The sequence below is a fragment of the Thunnus thynnus genome, chromosome 11, assembly GCF_963924715.1.
Source record: "Thunnus thynnus chromosome 11, fThuThy2.1, whole genome shotgun sequence".
Taxonomy (NCBI): Eukaryota; Metazoa; Chordata; class Actinopteri; order Scombriformes; family Scombridae; genus Thunnus; species Thunnus thynnus.
Window position 1 is genome coordinate 27,786,361 of NC_089527.1, and position 23,745 is coordinate 27,810,105.

Sequence of the window (23,745 nt, forward strand, 5' to 3'; positions counted from 1 at the left end):
AATAAAGCAAACATTTCTGCTGTAGAAAAAAGAAAGGGAACGAAACAAGTCAATTCGAATGACATGTAACCACGTGTGTCTCACATTTCAACATAAAACATATAACAATAATATTAATACCAATAGTAATGACATTATTTTAACAATTAAATGGAAATCTCTTTTCAGCATCTCTCCTTGATGAAATAAGTCTACTCTGTATCATTTTTCCAGTAATTTTACTATGTACAAGAAACATTCAGAACTGTATCCTTCCAGTAGAGATCTCTTTTTAATACTCACATTTGGTTTTTCAGTGATTGCCATTCTGTAACTGCTCCAAGATCTTGTGTAGACCTGAAATTAATGACCTGATATCACCCTGTTTCCTACCACTGGGTCAAAGTAGTATTTTAAAGGAAAGGTGTGACATTTTGGGAAATGAGTTTATTATTTTTTATTACTGAGATGACAAGTCAGTTGAGAAGATTGATATAGTTTTTTTTATTTCTATGCATCCAGTATCTGTTTCAATCTTCACTTCTCCCGCTTCTGGGCAAGAGAGAAACAAGAGGATTTCCCAAAATGTCAGACTTTTCTCTTTCTTTAGGTTTGATTGTACTGTAATGGGTCTGGATTACAACCACTGCTTAGCAAAGGATGACAAAGCATTGCATTTTCTTTTTTTTTTTTTGTATGAGAGAACATCTCACACACCAACTTCAAAACAATCAAGAATGCTTACTTGATGTAGGACATGAATAAATACAGGAAATTAAGTGACTTCTTCTAATCAAGTCAGTTAAACGTTTAACACTGCCCCCCCACCCTGACCCCATCCCACCCCCACCCCCCAAAAAAGGAAAAAAAAAACTCCAGAGGTCGAAGATGATCAACATTATCAACAACAAAAATAAGAATAATTCAAACGGAGAAAGATAAAAATGATGACACTAACAATTATAGAGAAGTGTTTGTGCTTGTGAGGACATTAACCCATCACCTGAAATGTACCTCAAAATAAGAATTTAAAAAATGCAAACTGGTCAATTTTTGCACCAGTAGCTTCAAAGATAAACAAACAAACAAACAAACAAACAAAACAAAAAAGAAACAGGGTCTGTTGTCTTTACAACCCCAGTATCCCTGACTACAGATCTGCATTAAGTGGGTGCTTGAAATAAAGTGCAGGATATTTCTAGCCATAATTTCCATATTCTATACTTTTTTTCAAAAACATATATGGTTTAATCTCGTTGTTGACAAGTACAACTGTTCAACAAAGAAATCACTGAACACTGAAAGATTACATTCTTGTTGCATAACAGAAAACTATAAGCGGTGCTGATGTCCTGTCGACTGCCAGTACCAAAAACCTGTAATCACGTTGGAGTTGCACTGACGGGGATAGAGTGTGTGTTTGTGTCTTTATGGAGCTTTCAGATACAAAGTGAAACAAATATTCCTAACGGAACCAAATGTGAAACCAAATTATGATTTAAATCAGGAAATATAGGATGAAATATTAATAAACATGACTAATAATTGCATTTGATGCTTGGTCAGATGCAAATTTTCTAAACCCTCTCCTTTCTGCTTGTGTCTGTACATTCATGAAGCGCAGACAAACAACTCGTGTCTTCACCTCAGTTCATCTGCAACTCCAACTTTGTTTAGATATCTCTTCCTTATGTTGTCTAGCTTTCTCTCTCTTCACAATGTACACAATTAAAGAAAAACCTGAATTAAATGACAGAAAACATCTTTGTTATTTCATATTTAAATACTGAATAACTGGTATTGAAAATGCCCCCAAAAATTGGTATTGAACTATCCTTAATTTAGATAGCATTTTATCTGAACACTGATTTATAAAACTTGTGTTTACCTCTCTGTATTCTTTAAAATAAACTCAACTGAGCACTCTTGACTGCATTATTGTAAACAAAGGACTCATATGATAATATGACTGGAAATACAACACAGTGATCCCCTCCCCCCACAAAAAAAAAATCACAACTTTAAAATGAAAGAAAGAAAAACTTATAGGCCTACGTTTATTCAGCTTTGTTTGTTGTCTTATCTAGATGTATAAGGCTGGTCCAGTCATTGTGTGTTTCTGGCCATTAACAGTGCATGACTGTTCCTGGTCAGCTGGTCAGAGGTAGAAGCCAGTGGCTGGTGGGTCGGGGAGGCTGGACAAAGTCTCAGGGCCGGGCATCTGGACTGTAGGGGGTGCTGCTCCGTTCCCATTGGGCAGAGCACAACCACCTGGGTAAGTACTGGTCAGGATGCAGCCATTCTCCATCTGCACAAGTCAAGAGGACATTATGAATACAGAGACCTGGAAGTGATGTACAATAGTGAAATATAGTAATATATAAAGTAATTGGAAGCAGTGATCTTAGCTCAAAAATAGAACCCCTGTTGCATGAGTTTCAACCACTTAACTCCCTCATCTTATCCCACATTGTCTGAAAATATCACATATACACTCATCAAGCACTTTATTAGGAACACCTGTGCAATCTAATGCAAACCAATACAAAAGCTCTGCCATAAATTCTACTTTTACGAAGCTTCTGCATTTTCAGTTTTTGTTGACATTGTCGGAAAGGTGATAATTCTACTTTATGCTTATTATGGAGGTCGTAGTGGGTGGTGGTGGTGTACTGGAGTGTATTATATTGAAACGTGTCCCACCCCTCTAACAAATATGAGGGAACACTATTCCTACTGTTAGGTTTCTATCCTGATTTGGCAACTCTTATTATTACTATATACTATTTTAGCATATAAGACATATAAGGCCTGTCACTAACAGATGTGTAATAATTAATCTAATTATGTGATTCAATTTTGATATTGATTCCATGGATTTTAAAAATATATATATTGTAGGTATATAGTAATCATTGAAATACCTTATGCCTATTTTATGGTATAAAAATATGTTTTGTAAATGTCTGTGCACAAGGTATTCATTGGAAAGAACAAATTAAGTAATTTATGTGCAGAAGCACTCAATAATTCTGTCCTTGATATTTGCCAGGGGCTGTAGGAATCAGAGAGAGTTATAATACATGGCCCACAGTGATGATGAATAATGATTATTTTTCAATACCCCATATATTGCAAAAAATGTTAGCATACATAACCAAACCTGTGCAACTTCCTCTTGAAATGTCACAATATTTTTAGAAATGTGTCAAATATTTACTCAATGTAAGTAATTTAGTCACCCAGACTTGTATAGACAATTGAAATTAAGATGCACAGCTACACAACAATATATACTATTCAATGCAATTCAATTCAGTTCAGATTTTGTGTTATGTAGCACAACAAGCTAGCAGAGCTGTAAGGAGAATTGCGTTCCCATGCATGCGCAGTGGCGTCTGCCATACAAGAAACCTCTCTCCTGAGTGTTACTAATGTTAATTTAATAATATTTGGACAACAATGGAGATCTACAGCATAGAGGAATACGATATATCAGACTTTACATACACACACACACACAATACTTGTAAGTAGGATGAGTTCATTGTTGGTTTGGCTCTGCGCACAAGATTTGATGACGATGAGAAAAATAATGAAAACTGCCAGCCAAGTATCACAACAGCAGTGTAAATTAATTGATAACGTATCATAAGTAAGAGGATTACTATATACTAAATCCTGTGCACAAATGAAAATGATGGCCGGGGGTCAAATTAGATGAGTCCTTCTGTGGGAAGCATGGATTTGCTTTGCAAATATCAGCACGATCTGCTTATATGAATTTGAGATATTATGTATAAAATGTTGACATATTTCCGTGAGGGTGTCACAGTTGGAAGTTTTAGTCTAACCATTAGAGAAGGTCAGGGTGTGACTGAAATTATAAATCATCCTTTGTGTGTCATGAATACTGACACCAAATTTCACAAGAATTGGTCATTAATTTTTGGTGGTCTAATGGAAAGTCTGCAGATCACCAAAGTTACTGAGATTTGTCCTATGGGGATCATGAATGCCTGTACTAGGGCTGTCACAAAATCAGATTTTCACTACACAATTATCGTGGCCAAAACAATTTATGATAATGATATTATTGCAATATCTATAGAAAATTTGAAAAAGAAATTATACTATCAGTCAAATCATCTTTAACTTTGTTTATTGTGTGTTTTGTCTCTTTTCTGGCAAATGAATTACACTCAAAATACGGGTGTAGGGAGGTGGAGAGTCTGTAACCATAACTGTACAAAAGCGTACAAAAAGAACAATTACACTTAATGGATAGTGAAAAGATATATTGCATTACCATTAGCCTGTACCAAATTTCACAACATCCGTCTGAAAAGTTGTGAAGATATTTTTCTGTGGACCAAAGTGTTGGACTGACAAACTGACTGACATGATGCATGGTGATATAGTGAAGCTTTTTGAGAACCAACTAACCAGTTCTAGCTAGGTAGTTATGATTCAGTGCCTCACCTTACTGTGACTGTGACTGGGGTCATGAGGGATCTCCGAGGTCAGCATGCCATAATGGTCCAGCTGCCGGCAGGGTTTGCCCACCCCTAGGATCTGCTCCAGAGAGGCGTTAGGGGGAGGACACTGTGACAGGCTGGAGATGACCTGAGCCAAAGGAACTGGGATCTGTTCCTGCGGCTGTTTGTGGCTCATCCCCTGGAAAGATGAAACTGTGGACTCTGCCCTGTGCTGTTGCCCATTGCTCCCAAACAAACCACTTCCACTAATAGTGTAATCCACATTGTCAATATCAGGCATGCTATAATCCATGCAAGAGTCTAGTGAGGTGTTTGTAAGGGGTTTTTGGCTGTTGTCAAGGCAGGGACCCAGACTCTCACTGAATCCATAGTCCTGCCACTGGGATTTTCCAGCTGGATGCTCTGTGCTGGAGACGCCACATAGTCCGTTGAGGTTGGTTGCCTTCTGTTTGGCATGGCACTGCTGTGAGAGCTGGTTCTGCATCCGGGGTTTCTGCTGCTGCTGAAGGTAGCTTTGATGCGTTTGCTGCTGATGAAGCTCTCCATCCAGCTCCGAGGCCTTGCCATTGAAAATAGTCTGTTGTGAGTTCAAGTGTCCCGGTTGTATCCCTGCATTGGTTAGAATGTCTTGGGCTGTCCATTGTCCATTGGAGATGGATTGATTGTGCCCTAACAGCTCTCCATTAACTAATGTGTTAGCCAAATGGTTGTTCTGCTGGCCCCAGTCATGTGCAACTTTACCTGGTCGCATGTTGAGGTGCTGTTGCATCTGCTGGGATAGCTGGACAATGGGAGCCTGCCCCACTAGAGGAGGCTTATGGTGAGAAAACTGCATTTGCACATTAGTGTCTGAGGTGGCGTTACTATCAGGTAGTGACACTGGTGTGGCTGCCGCTAAGGCATTACTAGGAGGCACCTGTCTTTCATGATCTGTGGTATCAGTCTTCCCCTCAATGGAGTCATAGATATAAGAAAGAATCTCATCATTCGTTAGCAGGTCATCCAAGGTGGGCACACGCTCAGGGTCTATTTCAACTCTGATCATCCGCTCATCCAGCAGCAGCAGCTCCAGATCCTCAGCACTCAGCCCCAGCCCTTCTAGAGCTCCAAACAGCTCACCGTTTGAACAACCCCCCTCTTCCGAATCCACAACCCCTTGGCCCTCCAGGGAGAGGGAGTCCAGAGTAGCCAGCAGTGGGTCAAAGCTGGTGCCTGGCTGTGTAATGCTTGGACCCACCACACCATTGCTTGGTGGGTCCCAGTTCCTGTGCAGGCTGGAGGATTGGGAGTCAGAGAAGCCCATTTGGTCTCCAAAGAAGCTGCTATGAACTGACATTTTGGACTCCAGGGCGGGCTGGCAAACATACACCGACTCATCCTGACTCATAAGGGCCCCTAGAAGGGAGCCAGGGTCCAGACCATCCCTCATCAGCCTCTCAGTCCGGCTCTTCTTTGACTTACTGCCATTTTTCTCATGGCTTCCATCTATAAAGCCTGCAATAGGATGGTTGGACTGGTAGAGCAAGGCCTCACCTGTAGCATAGGTAAAGGGTAGATGCATGGAGCGCTTACGCAAGTGTTCTCCTCCCTCTTCATCCCTGCAGAGACAGAAAACATGATTATTATCTGGAAACCTAATGGCGGCAATCAAAGTTCCCAGCTTGTGCTTGGTGCTTACATGCATTTTCTTGTTTGAAGTGTCATAAATGTTCGATTAATTCGTGATTAATGACTATTCGCAAAATTGGATGGTACCCACTTGAGGTAAATTCCTAAACTCTCTGTGTAAACCAAGTTAAACCATTTGTGGGGGATAAATCAAATTGTGTTTGATTTTATTTATTGGTTTTTATTGGTTTGCAACATAAAAACATACAAAAGAGGCCTCTGGGTGGCGATGATGTAGTCTGGTTTGCCGTTCTTGTACACCAGCCGGGCATTGGCCTGGACCCACTTCCAACGATTCTCCTTGGTAAGGAGCCTGAACACAGTCAGACCACTCTCTCCAGTCTTCATCACTACAAACACACACACACAGAGTTATAATGAGTAAACTGTAATAGCATATGTAGTGTACAGAATATACTGTAGTGTTTTAACTCAACAAAACAGAAAAAAGTCAACATTGTAGAAAATACAAAACTGAAAACCTCATTCAATTTTATCAGTGTCATGTTTTTGCATCCCTTAATTTGTATTTTGAAGTGTTGTATCTAATGTAGTTTTTGTTTTTTATCTTTAATTGCCCTGAGGAGAGTAACATATCTGACCTTTGAAGTGTTAGCCCTCACAATGTGTTGATGCTGATGTATGTATCATCTCTGATGCTTTGCTCATACATTGGATTTGTAGACCCCATCCTCTCCTCTGGCAGCTCAGCAGCTTTGCTCAATCTGCTCCGTAATCCAGCAGGATTACTTGCAAAAGCTGTCTGAACTCTCTGACCAGGTTGGACCAGCTTCCACAACTTTTTTTGACAGGACTAAATCTAAAATAGCAACATGTTTCTGGCAGTATATTGGCAGATGAATGTCAAAGATGGATGGATTCATTTTCACTGTATAACAGCTAGAGACTACTTAGCAACCATCTATTTTTGCCACCTTAAAACTGTGTTTACATGCAGTTAACTTTGGGTTAGTTATTCTTGTCTATTTTGCTCATTAAACTTTTACATGACATGGTATATAAACTATTGAACTGCCACTTGTGGTACAGCTTCCTTGGAGAGTTTTCATCATATATTTTGGCACATTGTCTTTGACTATTTTGTATGTAAACAAAATCCTTATATACAGTACGTGATTTTTTTTTCAACTGTTGTCCAATTAAGTTTCTCAAATGTGTCAACTCAAGACACAGAATGTGCATAAAGGTGGAATCTCACAATGACCCTCATGAATTTATTTAGAGTTATCTGTAGTTTGTTTTTAATTAATAGACGTAGACCAGTAAACGATGGCAGCATAATCAAACAGATGTGGACTGTCAAGAAAAGGTACTTTCATGACTTAATTTTTAAAAAATGTATGTTGGTGAAGGTCATACTCCACATGATCATTTATGTTCACTTCCATTTGAAGGGCCATCCTATTATCAGAAAGTCTTAGGGCCGATGTGGATTATTTATTAATTGCCATAACAGTTACTGTCAAATAACTTGATTGGCTTCTGTAAAGACACATGGAGATTAAACTTACTTCTGACATGGTTCTCTGCACAGTACAACATATCTGCTGCATGGATGAACTGATAACCAGATCCTCGTACCCGCAGTTCAGCCTCTGTGTACCCCAGCACTATCTTCCCCCTGTACAAAAAGACAATAATTCCCAAATCAGGAAAATTCACATGGCTCAATAAGACATGTATGGAGTGTGCATGTCGCACGCCAGTTTCATTACTTTGCATCACAGGCCAACGGTGTGAAGTCCAGCTTGTGTTTGGTTCTGAAGATCATGTTCTTGGTCCTGATCTCCAGGATGGATGGAGGCTGCAGAGGAGTTGCAATGGTGAAAAGGGCGAGCTGTGGCGGCACCTTTCCTCCATTATCTTGTCGCTGGTTCTGTCCGTGCAGAAACTTCAGCCTGCCCTGGATGTTTAAAGCCTGTAGAGTAAGGAAGAGAATTGGGTCTTAGTGTTGGGAGATCTCATGGGAATGCTGGTGCAACACTGTAAAAACAGCCCTGCACAGACATCTACTGAAAGCTAAATATCAAGTTTCATGTCTCCAGCTCTGGTGAAAAATATACCTTTAGTTTGCAGGTTTTCTCTCTTTTGTTTCAACATGTAACCTACCAGGAAGCCGGAGGAGTTGTCCAGGAGGCAGCGGAAGCGACACACAAAGTTTCTCTCCAGGAAGGATGAGTTCTCTGGGGGAAGCTGTTCGGGGTTGTAGGTGACCAAAGACGAGCTGCTGTCAGGTTCCATCTCTGTGGGTGAAAAATATGAGCTGATGTCAGGTCATTGCAACCAACTCTCTCTGAACAAAGCTTAGTTTAAATCAACAATGTGTGGAATCGTAATGTGATTATATCAGAATCAGCTTTATTGACCATGTATGTTTACGCATACAAGGAATTTGACTCCGGTTCAGTGGCTCTCACTACACACATCAATCTTTAGACACACAAGGAACAAGTTGAACAAAGATAATTAAACATATCACTATTATGTACAACCAAGTGGGTGAAAAAATAGATACATAAATATAGAAACAAAAAATGGACAACAACATACAATGTCTATATACAGGTGAAACTGTTTCTGTGAACTGTTTGTAGTGCAAAGGTGTGAAGAGTGCAAGGAGTGCTGAAATATATATTGAATAGTTTAAAAAAGTAATGTTACTTCATATACATACAGTAGGTGGTTATGTACAGTATATACAGGCTGCTCAAATGAGGAATGAAATGTATACACATTATGTATTTATTATATATTTTGTACTATATAATTTTATAGCATAAAACTATTCTGATAACATGAGTTTTGCAAACAACAAAGACATCAGTACATTCAATGCATCACTAAGCAACTGCAACTTTGTTCAGTTCAGTACAAAACTACACCCACAGAAAACACTGTTTAGAAGGTTATGAGCTTAGTTAGCACCTATTTGCAAAGGAGTTATAGCATTATGATTGTTTCTGTGGCTTTTATGGTCTCTCAGTAAGCTTTTAGCCATGACGTATCATACTGTATATCACAACGGAGCTGACACTGGTGCTTCCAGTCACCAGTGACACTGATGATTTAGTACATTCAGTTCACCTTTGAGTATTCTGTGTTAAAGATCTGTCTGGATGCAGTGAACACCTCTACAGTAAAGGCCTCCTATATTTAAACTATACCATGACAAAGCAGTGTGTCTTGATTTCTGGTGATCCCATTTGTTACCATTTCACTTGTATCAATTTAAACATGAACTGCAATGCTTAGATAATGTCGCAAATGGGAAAATCAAGTGGCCTGGCATCATGCTGCCCTTTGTATTTATTCTTGACCTGCATGTTAATGTTGTCTCATAACATCAGCGGCCCTCCATTGTAGAAAATGCACTTATGTAATGATGCCTTGAGCAGCTTAACACATCAAATGACAACATTTGTGGCCCCTAGAGGGGAGACTGTCAACAGGAGTGGGTTAGTTGTGTCAGAGCTGTGGGTCTTAACTTAAACACATTGCTCAGAACCAAAGCACACAGACATAAGCATCTTAAAACCCAAATGCAGATCTGGAACCACTTCACCTCATAAGCCACAGTGAAGATTACAGCGTCATGTGACCTGACCTGAAGATGGTCTTATAGCTTAATGCCTAAACTGTGTGTACTTAACCATCTGATATTGATCCCCAAATGTGTATGCTCACACTGACTGTGGGCTGCAATGGAATACAGCACATCGAGTACATATCAGTACTGATTTTTTTTACTTGAAACAACAGGATCATATCAGAAGGAGGACTGTAGTTCTCCTTATAATTATATCAGCTTATTTTGTTTTTACCTTCTTTGTGTTTTAGACACTGATGTGACCAACTTTCAGAGTTTGTAGTTAGGGCAGCCTCAAAAGCACACTTGCTCTTCCAACTCAAACTTCCAATTTGGTCAAACTACTGTAAGGATTATTGCATATTCCCAGCCCAATTTACAATCCTTTTTCATGGGAAATCCAATTCAGAAACACTGTAAGGAGCCCAGGTCAAATTAAATGTAACTTAAATCTCAACAAATTGACTTGCTTGCAAAAAATGATAATGCCTTGTTCTTGTGTGTTGTATATTTGCTTGCCCTTCAGACAGTAGTTTCAGTTTAAACACCTGTATTCAGTCCCACCTGGAGCTCACAGTATTGTAATCTTAATGAAACTGAAACTCATGTAGGAGGAGAGAGTGATCACCTTGGGGCGAGTCCTGGCTAACGGCGGATGCAGCAGCAGGAGGAGGATTCAAAGCCCAGTGCAAGTTTCTCCTGAGCTCCTGTTGGTCCTCCGTATGGACCAGTTCATACACACTCTGGTGCATGACGTCAGTCTGAAGAAAATAACAAGAGGAGATGAAAGTATTAGGTTTTGCCAAAATATGACAACTCATGCAAGCTTTGAGACACATACAGGGTGTAAGCAAACATATGCACCTAATGATAAGAGCTAGTATCATAATTTCATGTATACAGTGTAATCTGACCTATGTTGCAGCAGAACAAAGACAAACTTAGCAATATATTAATTTCTGGAGAAAGTTTATCACTTTAATCACGAGCGTATCAGTTTATCACTCGGTGGTTAGTAATTATCTTGGTAGATCATTGCAAATACTTCATACTAGTTCGGCTGTTGCCACATGTTGCTGAGGGATTACTAGATGGTCTTGCTAGATAGCTGCTAAGTGATTGTTAGGGTGCGGTTGATAAGAGCTGCTACAGAGTCTCTGAGGAGTAATTGCTTGGTGGTTGATATAGTGTTGCTAAGTGGTTGCTATGGTTTCCGGTGTGGTTATTAAGTGCTGTTAAATAGTTGGTAAAGCATTACTAGGTGGTTACAAGGGTGTTGGTGGATGTTCCTGTAGTGCTGTTAGGTGGTTACTCTGTGGTTTGGGGTGGTGGCTATGTTGTGTCTGGGGAGTAGTCACTATAGTTACTTTAGTGCATTATGTGTTTGCAGTAGTCAGATAGTGCTATTAGTGGTTGTGGTGTTAGCAGCAGTCGTCACACAAGCCCATCAATGAGTGTGGCTGTAGCAATATGTTTGAGAAATTGCAATGTCCCTTAAAAATTCTCTCTGTAGCGTGTATTTCTCCAAAACATTGTGTTCAAAACCAAATTTCACTTTTGTATTGCTGCCACAATTCATAGCACAGGTGCACTGTGTTATCCAAAGAGGCACAGTGTGTACTGCTCAGTTGAGCTGTGATGCAGAGACGTGCTGCCCACCGCAGCACACTGCTGTGACTCGTGGCCTTACAAAAGGCCAAGCTATAAATAGGTCGGGTCTTTCGGTTGCTGTCTCTGTTTCTGAACTCCTGCACCATGCAGGGAGCGGACGCATGGATCATCAGAGACCCGAGCTGCTCCCAGCAGATGTTGCACGCAAGCTGTAAAACTAGACTCATCTATCTGCCAAAACAGAGCCTCTGGAGGTTTCCTATGATAACATATACTGTATTAAGTTGCTTTATGGCTTTGCACCTGTCCATCTCTACTTGTTCTCCTAACAATGTAAGCAGGAGGGAATTCATATCTTTTGTACATACAGTAATCCCATTTGAAAGGAAGTCTCTCAAGTGACTGTAATGACCAGTATGTTGGGGGACATGTGGCTGACAAATGGAGCTAAGCTAGCACTAGTATTGTTCTTATATTTCTAGCTTATCCTATAACACTACAGTAAGGCTCACACTCCGGGTCCCAAGATTTTTTAGAGCTCAAAATGTTGTCTTGCCAAAATGAATGACAAAAAGTGCATGCCCCTAATCTGTTTTTATTTCATATCTGATTATGCTTGATGAGATGCTTGATGAGTGTTAAGATAATTATTAGAGGTCATTCAGCCTGTCAGAAGTATAACATAGACTGGAAGTGATACAGTACCTGGTGGAAGCCCAAGTAGTCCTGGATGGTGTGAGAGGAGTAGAAGATTGTCCCACTGGCAGTGATAACCAAGACAAAACCATTGAGAGCCTGTGGATCAAACACACAAAGACAGTTAGTAAGGACAATTGCTGTTGCTGGAGTGAATATAAAGGTAAAAATCATATAGCTAACTTTAGCCATATACTGTAAGTATACTTGTATACTTGATACAATGCAGCAGACATCATCTCACCAAAGTAAAAATCCCTTTATTTTCAGCAGACTTACGCCGCCACAAACAGTAATTTATCATGAGGTATTTCTTTTTTAGTCAGGAAGTGGTAAGCACTAGTATTACTTGATTATTTTGGGGCATTATATCTACATCATAAATGCTACAATCATGTCGCTGGAAATGTTTAGTCATACTAGGACCTCAACACACCAAACTAACATTATTTAGTTTGGCACTGGTGGGCTGTGTGTGGCCAACAGTGCATCTTTTTTCTTTGAGAAGGGATTATTCATTCATTATGTTTATTTGTCTCTCCTCCTGCTCATTTCCTGGAGGAAGCAAGATGAAGGTAGTAAAGTGAAGAAGAGAAGAGGACAGAAGTGAACAGAATTGGGACAATTTTTTGCTTGTTTTGTCACAGACGTCTGCATCCATTATAGATAAGGTGGCACCAACACAAACTTAGGTCCAACAGTGAAACACAGAAGTTTATAGTGCAACATTGTTAAACATTAAAAAGGTTTCTAAAGTTAATTTTCTTGTTCTTTTCTGTGTTTTCACCGGAAAAGCAGAACATCACCAATGGTGCAATGAATGTGGATCTAATTTCTTCTATTTTTGTAAAGAGGAAAATTCATAAAGTTTCTTCTATTTGTTAGTTATAGATGCAGTTGTTGCAGAGTGAATATTCAGGTTTGTGATGGCCGGTGAGATCACAAAAGAAAGTGAGAGGTAGAGAAGGAAAGGAGGTAGGAAAGAATAAAGTAGAGCTACAACCGTTACTTGATTAATCGATTAGTTGATTGTCAAAATATTAAACCGTCAACTATTTTGATAATAGAATAATCGTTTCTGTCATTTTTCAAGCAAAAATCATATTCTCCGGTTTCATCTTCTCAAATGTGAGGATTTTCTGCTTTTCTTTGTCATATGTGACAGCAAATTAAAAATCTTCAGGTTTAGGACTGTTGGTTGTACAAAGCAAGCAAACTGAAGACATCACTGTGGGCTCTTAGAAATTGTCAATGGCATCTTTTCACCATTTTTTGACATTTTACAGACTAAACAATTCAAAAATAAATTTGAAAATACTTGCTAATTGCAGCACTAGAGTAAAGGGGTGGAAAGAGGGAGACAAAAATGGTGAAAGAAGAATCATGTTAAGTTAAATGGAGCGCACTCATTGTTTCTCTTCAAAGGGGAACAGCTGGTCCAACATTTCCACCTCACTAAACGCATATGTGCCCTCCCCCAGTATGGGAACTTTTCATTAACAAACACACAACTGTCTACACAAACATCTGTACAAGCACAGTCATCTCTCTCCTAAATCAGCCCACAGGGTGAGGGGATGAGTAATGCTGCAGACGCCGTGTTATTCTTTTTTGATAATACACCAGTGATTCACCACAATTATCTGCCACACTTCCTCCAGAGTAAACACAAACACCTAAATGTCACATACACAGCGGACAAACTGATGCTGAAATCAGTTTTATGACATGAATGTTTCAGTTTTTAAGTCATTATAACTACTAATTTTGAAATTTTACAGCCTCTTATTTATTTATTATCTTATCATTTTTAAAATTTCAATGTTGCTCGTGGAAGTGCAGCGCAACTGCTATAAATGAGGCCATATCTTTTAATGCCAGATAGTCCACTCATGTGTACTCATTAACCTCCCAGCTGCAAATGGTTTCATTCAGGCATGAGTATGAACAAGAGGAGAGTGGTGACTCACCGATTCTGGGTTAAAAAAAAAAAAATTTAAGCCTACATTGTGAGAGAAAGCTTCATGTTGCTCTTACAATGTAAGTGATGGTGGCCAAAATCTGCAAGCCTCCTTCTATGCAAAAATGTATTTAAAAGTTTATCTAAAGCCAATATCAAATCAAGTAGATATCTTTCAACATTACAGTCTTTTTAATGCCAAAGTTCCTCTTTTTGTTACTATACTTCCACCTCAGCTCAACAGGGAAACACTGTCTGAGGAAACACAAAGAGATGAGAATTTGATGCTAAAAAGACTGTAAATGTGGCAGATATGTGGCTTGATATGACTAACTCAGACTGATGTGGCCTCATATAAGCTTCAGATCAACTTTTAAATGCATTTTTGCACAAAATGACTGTGTGGACACACTGTTGATTTTGGCCTCCATCACTTACATTGAAAGCACATTTGAAGGGAGTCTTTTAATAGCCAGTATGAACATGAGGAATGATTACAGTGAGGAAAACCTGAAAAATTGTGAACCTGTCCTTTAAGTAATAACAAAAACTTTGTTGGAAAAAGAAATTAAAAAAAAAAAAACCCTGAAAATTTGGATATATATTTGAACATAAAACTTTTTAGTCTGTTTTCAGATTCATCTCTGGCACAGTTTTATCCAACAGTTGAGCAGCAGACTCATTTGACTAACAGTTAACAGGTTTGATGCAGGGCACCACAGTCAGTGCCAGGCGTATTGAGTGGTAAGCTGCCCTGAGCCTCTGAGCCTCTGAGGATCTATTCTGGGACCAATTTTATTCTCACCGTACATGCTACCCCTTGAACATATCATTCAGCAACACAACATCTCTTATCACTGTTACGCTGATGATACACAGTTATACCTCTCATTTAAACCACATGAACTGAACAATCTAACCAAACTACATTCCTGTTTATACAATATCAAGGACTGGATGGCAGCTAACTTCTTACAATTTAATAGCAATAAAACAGAGGTTTTGATCTTTGGTCCAGAACACCACAAACTACATATACAATCCTCCCTTAGTTCACTAACTACCAATATTAAGTCTGTGGCAAAGAACTTTGGGGTAGCTTGTGATAGCCACTTATCCTTTGAGCAGCATACCAGGAATATCATCCAAGCTTGTTCCAACTATTCTCAGTTTTAATAACACACAAAAAAGTCATACATGCTTTCATATCATCATGCCTGGACTACTGTAACTCTCTTTTTACCTGTTTAAACTCTCACCCAGTCTCACAATTGCAATTTATCTAGAACTCAGGAGCCAGATTGACTAAATCTAGAAGAAAATTTCATTAATTACCTACAAGGCCATTCATGGTTTGGCTCGGGATTATATTAAAGAACTTTTAACCCCTTACAACCCAGCCAGGCCTCTAAGATCAGCTGAGCAAAAGCTTTTAGCTGTTCCACTGACCAGACAGAAAACCCAGGGCAACCGTGCATTTTCAGTTAAGGCCCCTCAGCTTTGGAACAGCCTTCCCCTCAGAGTGAGATCGGTAGACTCCACTGTAGCGTTTAAATGCCCCCTTAAAACTCACTTTTACAAGATGGCTGAAACTTAACAATGTTTTCCTTTATACGTTATTGCATCACTTTCATATTTCTTCCATATCTTTTGCACTTGTATCTGTTTTATTTTTGTTCTTTTATTGGCATCCTATCTGCTTTATATGAGATCATCTCTTATATTTGCATCTTATTTGTTTATGTATGTGGTTATTTCTTTTACTTAAATTTCTCCTGCTTTATATGAGCTTATTTCTTATATCTGCATTTTACTTACTCATATATGAATTTATTTCTTTTATTTTGCACCTGCACTTTCATGTGTTTATGTATGGGTTTAGTGCTGCTTGATATATGTGCTCTCACGTTCCTAATTTCTGTATGTCATACAGGAGGGTTACATGGGTTTCAGATTTTCTTAATTTTTATTTTGTAAATCCTTTTATTCTGGAATGCTTGAAAAGTGCTATATAAATAAAATTATTATTATTATTATTATTGGTCTAAACGGATAGAACAGAAAACACAAGAGCAGTCCAGACTCACAAATGAAATTACTGCAATTGCCCATCAACAGTTGCTGTCTCTAGAAAATAGTTGTTTAGCTGTTTGGAAATTTGAGGCATTTGAGTAACCAACAAATAACCTCAGATATTGAACCATAAATCTATCAAAGTGTTGATAAAGATAAAAGATGTTGAGGATTGAAACTGAATAAAAATAGCTTTAAATAAATCGCTGTTATTACTGTAAACTACTGATTTACTGTGGTTATACAGCAGATTTATTACTGACCTGCAGCAGAAGTTCTCCTTCAGGAATCTTTGTCTCCACCACTCCGGCTGTTTTGATGTCGTCATCATTTTCACCGGCTGGAGACACTCTGTCCCGATTGTTGAGGGTAACTGTAGAGAGGGAGACAGAGAGGTGGGGGGTGGGGGTGGCATGGGAGGGGGAGGAGGTGGAGGTGGAAGTGGAGGTGGAGGTGGGGGAGAGGCAGACATGGTTTAGTCCTGTGATCATGTTTGCAAAGCACTGCTGTGACTGTCAGATTGCCTTATGCTTAGTATGCTAAAGATGCTGCCTGCGTGCCTGATCCCAGCTCATTAAACATTCATCACATGCAAAAGTCTAATTTTCAAACACAGGCCTTTTATTTTGTCCAACTTGATTATGATCGCCATGACATCATCACGTCAGTGATGTAACTTACAACAGAAAAACAAATTCCTTATAGTTGTTTGAGTCTCTTGAGAACTTCTGCAGTCCTACAGTTGTAATACTGTGTATAATTTAATATACTATGTATCCTTACTTCCACACCACTATGTTTCCTCTCATTTCATTTTTACAAACAACAGAAAGAGGATTCTATTTTGATAATCGATTAATTGTTTTTGTCAATTTTTCAAGCATAAATGCCAAACATGACCGAATTTCAGCTTCTCAACTTCAAGGATTTGCTGATGTTCTTTGTCTTATGTTAGAGTAAACTGAATATCTTTGGGATTTGGGCAGTTGGTTGGACAAAACTGGAATTTGAAGTTTAGGAAAATGTGAGGAGCTTTTTTAACAGTTTTCTGACATTTAATAGACCAAACAATTAATCAATTAGTCCAAATGTAAAGAATTATAATTAATACAATACAGACATGGCCATATGTATATTATACTGTATATATTATTGGTCGCTGTAATTGCTCTTCCTGTCCATACAGGCTGCTAAGAGATTCCTTCCTAAAGCAATGGGGAACAAAATCCACAGCTCTTGTTTGGTGCAAAAATGCGTTATTGAGTTCAGTTGAAGTTATTAGATGATTACATTTATTATTATGCCAGAGGAAAACTGGTTTGCAGTGCAGGCACAAAATTTTAAATATATAATAAAAAAACATGCACAATAAGAGAGAAAAAACAAACAGCAGTCTGAGTAACACAAATAAAGTGTTTATCTTCCAGACTTGTAAGAAATCAGGACAGTGTTAACTTGCTGAGCCGCTGAACCACAGTTACAGAAAGAGGGACTTTTGTCTGACTTGGAGGTTACCAGCTTGGTGTGTGGTGTGTTGTATTAGTATGAACTGAATTTTCGAAAACTATTTTACATGACGGGCAGATCTTTTTGTACCAGAGGAAGTTTCATTTGAAAATTCATCCTTACATTTATTCACGTGTGTGTGTACTGTGTGCTTCACATGTGCACGAAACACAATAAGAGAGCAGAGCTGTTGGAGAAGAGCTTTCTGTCTTTCCCAGAGATGCTTTGTCGCCACATTCGGGTGAGATGAGGCGACAGTTCCTTCAGGCGCCACTATATTTGCACTTTACATCCTGCTCGACCCCCCTCCCCCTAAACTCTCCTATCCAGCTTTATCCCTCCCCTGATCCCTCCCCCAGTTGTTCATTGGCTGGTAACTCCAGCTGTTCTCATCCTAATAGGATTCTCCTTTTTCCCAGTGTGACATCATAACTTTTTTTTTTTTCCATCCAGCTCTGGTGCTCAGGGCACATGAGAAGGTTCACTGGTTGGGTGGTTAAATAAATGGAGGAGTGCCTGCTCAAGAGGTTATGTCCATGGGTTATGTTAACGCTGGTTTTTATCTTGCATTTAAAGCATCAAGGATCAAAAGACATACTAACAAATATATATATATACACACAATAATCAATACAATAATCTATAATAATCTGTGAAGCCTAAACAAGCGTAAACCTCCATAAACACCACGCAGACATCAACAGAACTCAACTCAAGCAGATTTGAGTTGAATTACTTGCCATCACAATTTTAGGAAAGACATTTTTTAAATCCTCTTGTTGTTGATGGTTGAACTTACTGCATCCATAACTTAAAGTTAATCTATGAGTTTTTGACTGCTAGTGACATTGTAGAGCAATCTACAAACTGCAGACAGGAGTACCACACTCGTGTATTAGATGTTTAATATTTAGTTGTTGTATCAAAGCTTATATGTTTAATACATTTTTGGCAGGAAGCGTCTCACTGGTTGCTGGCTACGCCTAGATCCTTTTCCAAGAAGCAGGTTTACTGAGTTATCTGTTTGCCGAGACGACTCGGAACAGTTACATCAGTCCATGTTCCAGCTTTAAGGGGGTTGCAGATAACTCAGGAAAGCTTCTTGGAAAAGGGCCTTGAATGTTAAATCACCCTCTGTGTGGGTGAATAAAACAGGCCAAGTCTGTCAAATGAAGGGGGCTGTATGAAAATGCTCAGTGGGACAAACTATTAACCTGTTAACCACATGAAGAAAGTGTTATATAATAGTATATATATGTTGTGTTTAATTTGTATTTCTTCTGCTGGTACACCTGTGCAACTCAGTGCAGAAGCCCTGCAAGAAAACTAAGTTTTTGTTGACACTGTGTGACTCTTGTCTTATTGGTTTTGTAAAGCACTGATTTGCTGGATGTGTATATTTTTTAGGTGGATACACATTTTATGGATGACAACTCTGATAATGGATCATTCAACTTATGTATGTAAAGCAACTGCTTCTTTTCTTTGTTTCATATGATAGTAAATTGGGTACCTGTACATTTTTGGACTATTAAAAAGCAGTTTGAAAACATGTATTTGGACATTTATTAGCATTCGTGACTGCTTCAAAACACTGACAATGTCAACAGCTGATGAGAGATAATCGAAAGGTGAATGAATAAATAGTTAGTTAGAGCTAATATTATCACAATCATCACAATTTTTATTGTTATTTCTATTACGTGAGGCGATGAGCTCCGGTGATGTCATGAGAAAGAGAGCAATGGTCAAGCACATTAATCTCTGACCCCTGCAGGAGCACCGTGCTGCGACCCGTGATGACCTCTGACCCTGGAGGTGATGTATAACATGATTGGGTAACTGGGTTCTGGGTCAGATCTTTTGTTGTCTGCAAAGGGGGTTAACAAGGAGTCCATCTGAGGGGCAGACATTGGAGAGCATATGGGCTTTGTGTGGGGAGTTCGACGTAGCTTGTACCTTCACACGAGACAGGGCTTTGGTTGGTCACCCCTGACCTTATTCCCAAACAGACATCTCGAATCACCTTTTAGAAGGCCGCTGAGAACAATATGTGACATAATCCAACATATTTGTGAGGAAATGGCGTGGGGATTGCATCGCATATGGAGTGTAGCATTGTTGTTAGACAATGAAATGTGGGAGATTGCAGCTGGGAAAAAAAATCTGAAAAAAGTCAAATGGTGAGTTGATGCCTCTGAAACAACTCAGAAAACAAAGAAAAAAAATATAGAGCAGCCTCGGGGCTAACTGATTTGCGTGACATATCGTAATCATGTTGTTCTTGGCTTGATTACAGCTACGGTCCTTTGTTTCATGCTGTCGCCCTCTTTGTTTGCTGCCTGTCTCCACTATCAACCATCAATCATTAAAAGGCATATACCACCTTATGCTGAAACGATTAGTCAAATCATCAATCGCCGGAAATTAAATCAACAATTTGGATAATAGTTTCAATCATTTATCAAGCAAAAATGCTACTAATTCTCTGGTTCCATCTTCTCAAATGTAAGGATTTGCAGTTTTTCTATTTCAAGTTTGGACTGTTTGGACAAAACAATTTGAAGACATCACCTTGGACTCAAGGAATTGTTAATGTGCTTTTTTTTTTTTTTTTACTGTTTTGCAGCTGTAATGCCAAGAAAAGGCAAGGCAGTAGTGTTCTACAGTTGCTGTTAAGATTATGTTCCATTTGCACATGCATAAACTGAAGATAGCACAACACTGTACATATATTCATTTTTTTGTATGTTAACTGCCAATAGCACAATGTCAACATTAGTGCAAACTGAGTATTTCTTGGTAGGGATACAGTATGTAATGTAGTATGAAATGGGACACAGAGTCCAGAGGACATCCATGATTGCCAAAAATAAAAATAAAAACAAAAACTTTACAATCCTATTTTAAAAGCGCTATCCTAAAGAGGAATAATAATTGGTATTGACGTTACCATTATGTCATAGAGAGTTGTATTAGCAGTAAGTATGTTAATGTTTTGTTTACTTGTGATCACCAAATAATCTCATTAATCTCGATTTCATAAAATACTTTCCTCGCTCGTGATCCCAAACAATTAGATCTTGAACACAACATCACAAAATCCTATTTTGGGATTATGACATAACTTCTCACGATATTATAAAAACATTTATGTGTGTATACATGTGCTAGAAATCAATCTCTGCCAGAAACTGTGAATGCGTAACTGTTGTCTACAGCAGTCACGTGGGCACATTAGTCTCTCATTATATCATTGCAGTGACTTATACCTAAGTGGATCACTATAGTCTGCAATAAGCATGTTGTTGACTGCCACAGGCTCACTGTGTGGCATCATCTGTGTGAGTGCTGTGTGTGTGTATTTTTCTGGTCTTGGTAGTTTACGCATCAGAGACCACAGGTACAATATGCAGCAGAGTCAGTAGCATAATCCAGCCAGTAAAAGTGGGCCAACACAAAGCCTCTTGAATGGCCAGAGGAGGACAAAGAGCAGATCTTGTTATCAAGCTTCAGTGGGCAGGAGTGTACATAATGAAAAATTTACATTCCCACTGCCATAACATACATGTGGCATAATAATAGCGCTCCAGCAGTCACACAGAAGCGTTTCCAGTGAATTGAATAGGACAGCTCGGCTTTCCCAAATATGCTTATCTTCGCATAAAGGAGTTCCATAGTTACTGGACAGCAAGCAATACACATCAAAACAAAGTGACCTAATATAACATGGAGAGGTGAGACTCTGTTTTTCTCCTTTTTCATTCATTTTGTTCTGCACAACAATCTCTCTCGTTCTTTCTTTTTTTCTATCACATCTACTCTACTGTCCTCCATGAAAACATTCCTCCTAAAGGCACAATCCAAGGCTCATACAATACAAACCAATAAAGAACACTGCAAAAAAATCTCCATCTAGTAAAATGATACATGAGCAGGGCAATATTATCAGCTGATATCATCTTATCAAAGATAAATACATCAGAGTATATGTTGATAGATTTGGGGGAAAAAACATTAATGAGAAAAAAGTCTGTAAAACCAATGTTTATAGACTACCTTGTTCTAAATACTGGAGCCTTATTTCTTATCTTTGCCTCAACTGCTTGATAACCAAACTTGATGGATCTTAAAATATCCTAAAATAAGGTAATAAGGTTCAGTGCATTGAACTTTTAAAACTTTCCTGCTCTTCTAATATTTTTTTTGATTTTTGAATCCCTTTTTTGAAGAAAATCTGTCAGTGGGTTGAGATGATTTCCATTCCCATGTTCCATTTGATTAACAGTTAATTTACAGTGAGGAACATGCAGAATCTGCAGCTCTACATACTTTGCTAATCTGTCCTCCCTCCTTTGTAGAACATTCCTGAAACAAAAGAAACTGCACTGATATAACTGGAATTAGCTCAACCCATTGTAACTGAATTTTTGATTTTATTTCTTGTTTTAATTAACATAAATCTTGCTAAACCCTGCAGCCCTATGGCCAGATAAACCATTAATGGACGATTCTGCAAAACATTCAGTGACAACATTAAAAACATACTAACCACCTTGCCACATAATGGGCATTTCCTGCATTGGCACTAAACATTTGAACTAAACAAGGCATTGAATCTTGGGATCCTGGGTACCTGTTATGAGAAATGTTTTTTGCAGTGATGTCATTACTTAAAGGCATCTCATTATTCTTTCAAATCATTGCTTTGATAGCACTATAAATGTACCCCAGAGCAATGTGAAGACTTAATGAACAGGGCCAGTCCACTCAGTGCTAGACAGTGTGTGGTTCTTCCTTTCACAGGGCCCCATGTCGGCTCACAGTAACGTATCCGCTCCAGTATTTGATAAATCAAATCTGACAAACAGGCAGTGACCCTGAAAATCAGACAGTTTGTCATACTTCAGCTGCCTTTGGAAGTGTTTCCTATTGCATTGTGTTGTTTCTAGATGATAGTGATGCAACTGGAACAAAGAGGTTCATTGTAATATTCATTTCCACTCATCATAATCTAGCCAAGGTGTAAATCTGCCAAGTCAAGGCTTAGGTAAACTAAATTTTACTGGGCAACTTTTTAAGATCCTTTTATCTCCAAGAAGTTGTCAAAGGAAAATGAAATCAGTGTGTGCTTCTGTAGAGGGTGTAACAAGATCAGAAAAGAACGCCTGTAACTCTGCTGCTTCCCACCTAATATGGTATTTATATTACAGTAATTAAATAAATGAATTTACTATAATTTTTATTTATTTACTTATTTATTATGCTGGTGAGGAAACCTTTACAGTAACAGTAACACACTGAGGGATGAATTCACAAAGACTAGATTGCAGCTGCTGATAGCACCATGAACTGTGCATCATTTGCAACCACTATCTGCCCCGTCTCAATGTCTGATTCACAAAAGATGTTGCTCATCACACCCATAAAATTTTGCAGCTGAGTGCAATTTGCCCTTGTTTTGTGTCTGATTGAGTGAGCAGGGCTGTTTCCAGTGTTTCAGACTTTTCTCCATATTTCAGCGCACAGATTGGTCCATAATGAAAAAGAGCACAAAAACCTCAAATTGCGTGTCTTTAATTAGCAGAAGTGCCTGCAGACAGAGCTCTCTACAGTCACAAAGCAACTTCCATGTATTTTGCTTCTTTTACCTCTCTAATATTTTGCATAATCTACATAATCTAACATAATCTACTGAAATGTCAAATGTCAAAATTCAGCTATTAATGTGATTGTGTGTAATGTGATTACAAAAATGTCGTTCAGGTGTCACTGAATGTATCTGGGATTTCGCAGAAACATCAGCACTGATGTTCTGTTTGTTGCCCACAGCTGGCTGTATGTCACAGCTGGCTGCAGCATCACACAGCAGCTGAAAAAAAGTGCGTCTCCAAACTGAGAAAGAGGCTGTGTGCATTTACACACAGCAGCAGTAACTTCATTAACACTGGACACATCTACACATATACACAGGTCAGCTCTTACATACAGATTCCAGGTTTGTACAGTGGAATTGTTTGTAATAAAGCAGCACTTAGAGAGAAAGCTGGAGAGAGTGAGTGAGTGAGTGAGTTTCAGTTACCACCAGCTCTCTGAAGATGCCAATAATTTCAACTGTGTGTGGCTATTAGCACTGGTCTTATGAA

The 23,745-nt window shown here is 38.7% G+C and overlaps 1 protein-coding gene across 1 annotated transcript in view; it reads right to left on the minus strand.

Moving 5' to 3' along the window:
• Window positions 1-840: 840 nt before the first annotated feature.
• LOC137193083 (aryl hydrocarbon receptor-like) overlaps window positions 841-23,745 on the minus strand; it is a 39,449-nt gene continuing 16,544 nt past the window's right edge. Inside the window, exons 3-11 of the mRNA XM_067604272.1 lie at window positions 16,357-16,466; window positions 12,070-12,159; window positions 10,382-10,514; window positions 8,277-8,410; window positions 7,883-8,085; window positions 7,679-7,788; window positions 6,355-6,496; window positions 4,462-6,076; window positions 841-2,287 (exon numbers count right to left, since the gene is read on the minus strand). Coding sequence (XP_067460373.1) covers window positions 2,138-2,287; window positions 4,462-6,076; window positions 6,355-6,496; window positions 7,679-7,788; window positions 7,883-8,085; window positions 8,277-8,410; window positions 10,382-10,514; window positions 12,070-12,159; window positions 16,357-16,466 — 2,687 coding nt within the window. The 3' untranslated portion in view covers window positions 841-2,137. The remainder of the gene's footprint in view (window positions 2,288-4,461; window positions 6,077-6,354; window positions 6,497-7,678; window positions 7,789-7,882; window positions 8,086-8,276; window positions 8,411-10,381; window positions 10,515-12,069; window positions 12,160-16,356; window positions 16,467-23,745) is intronic.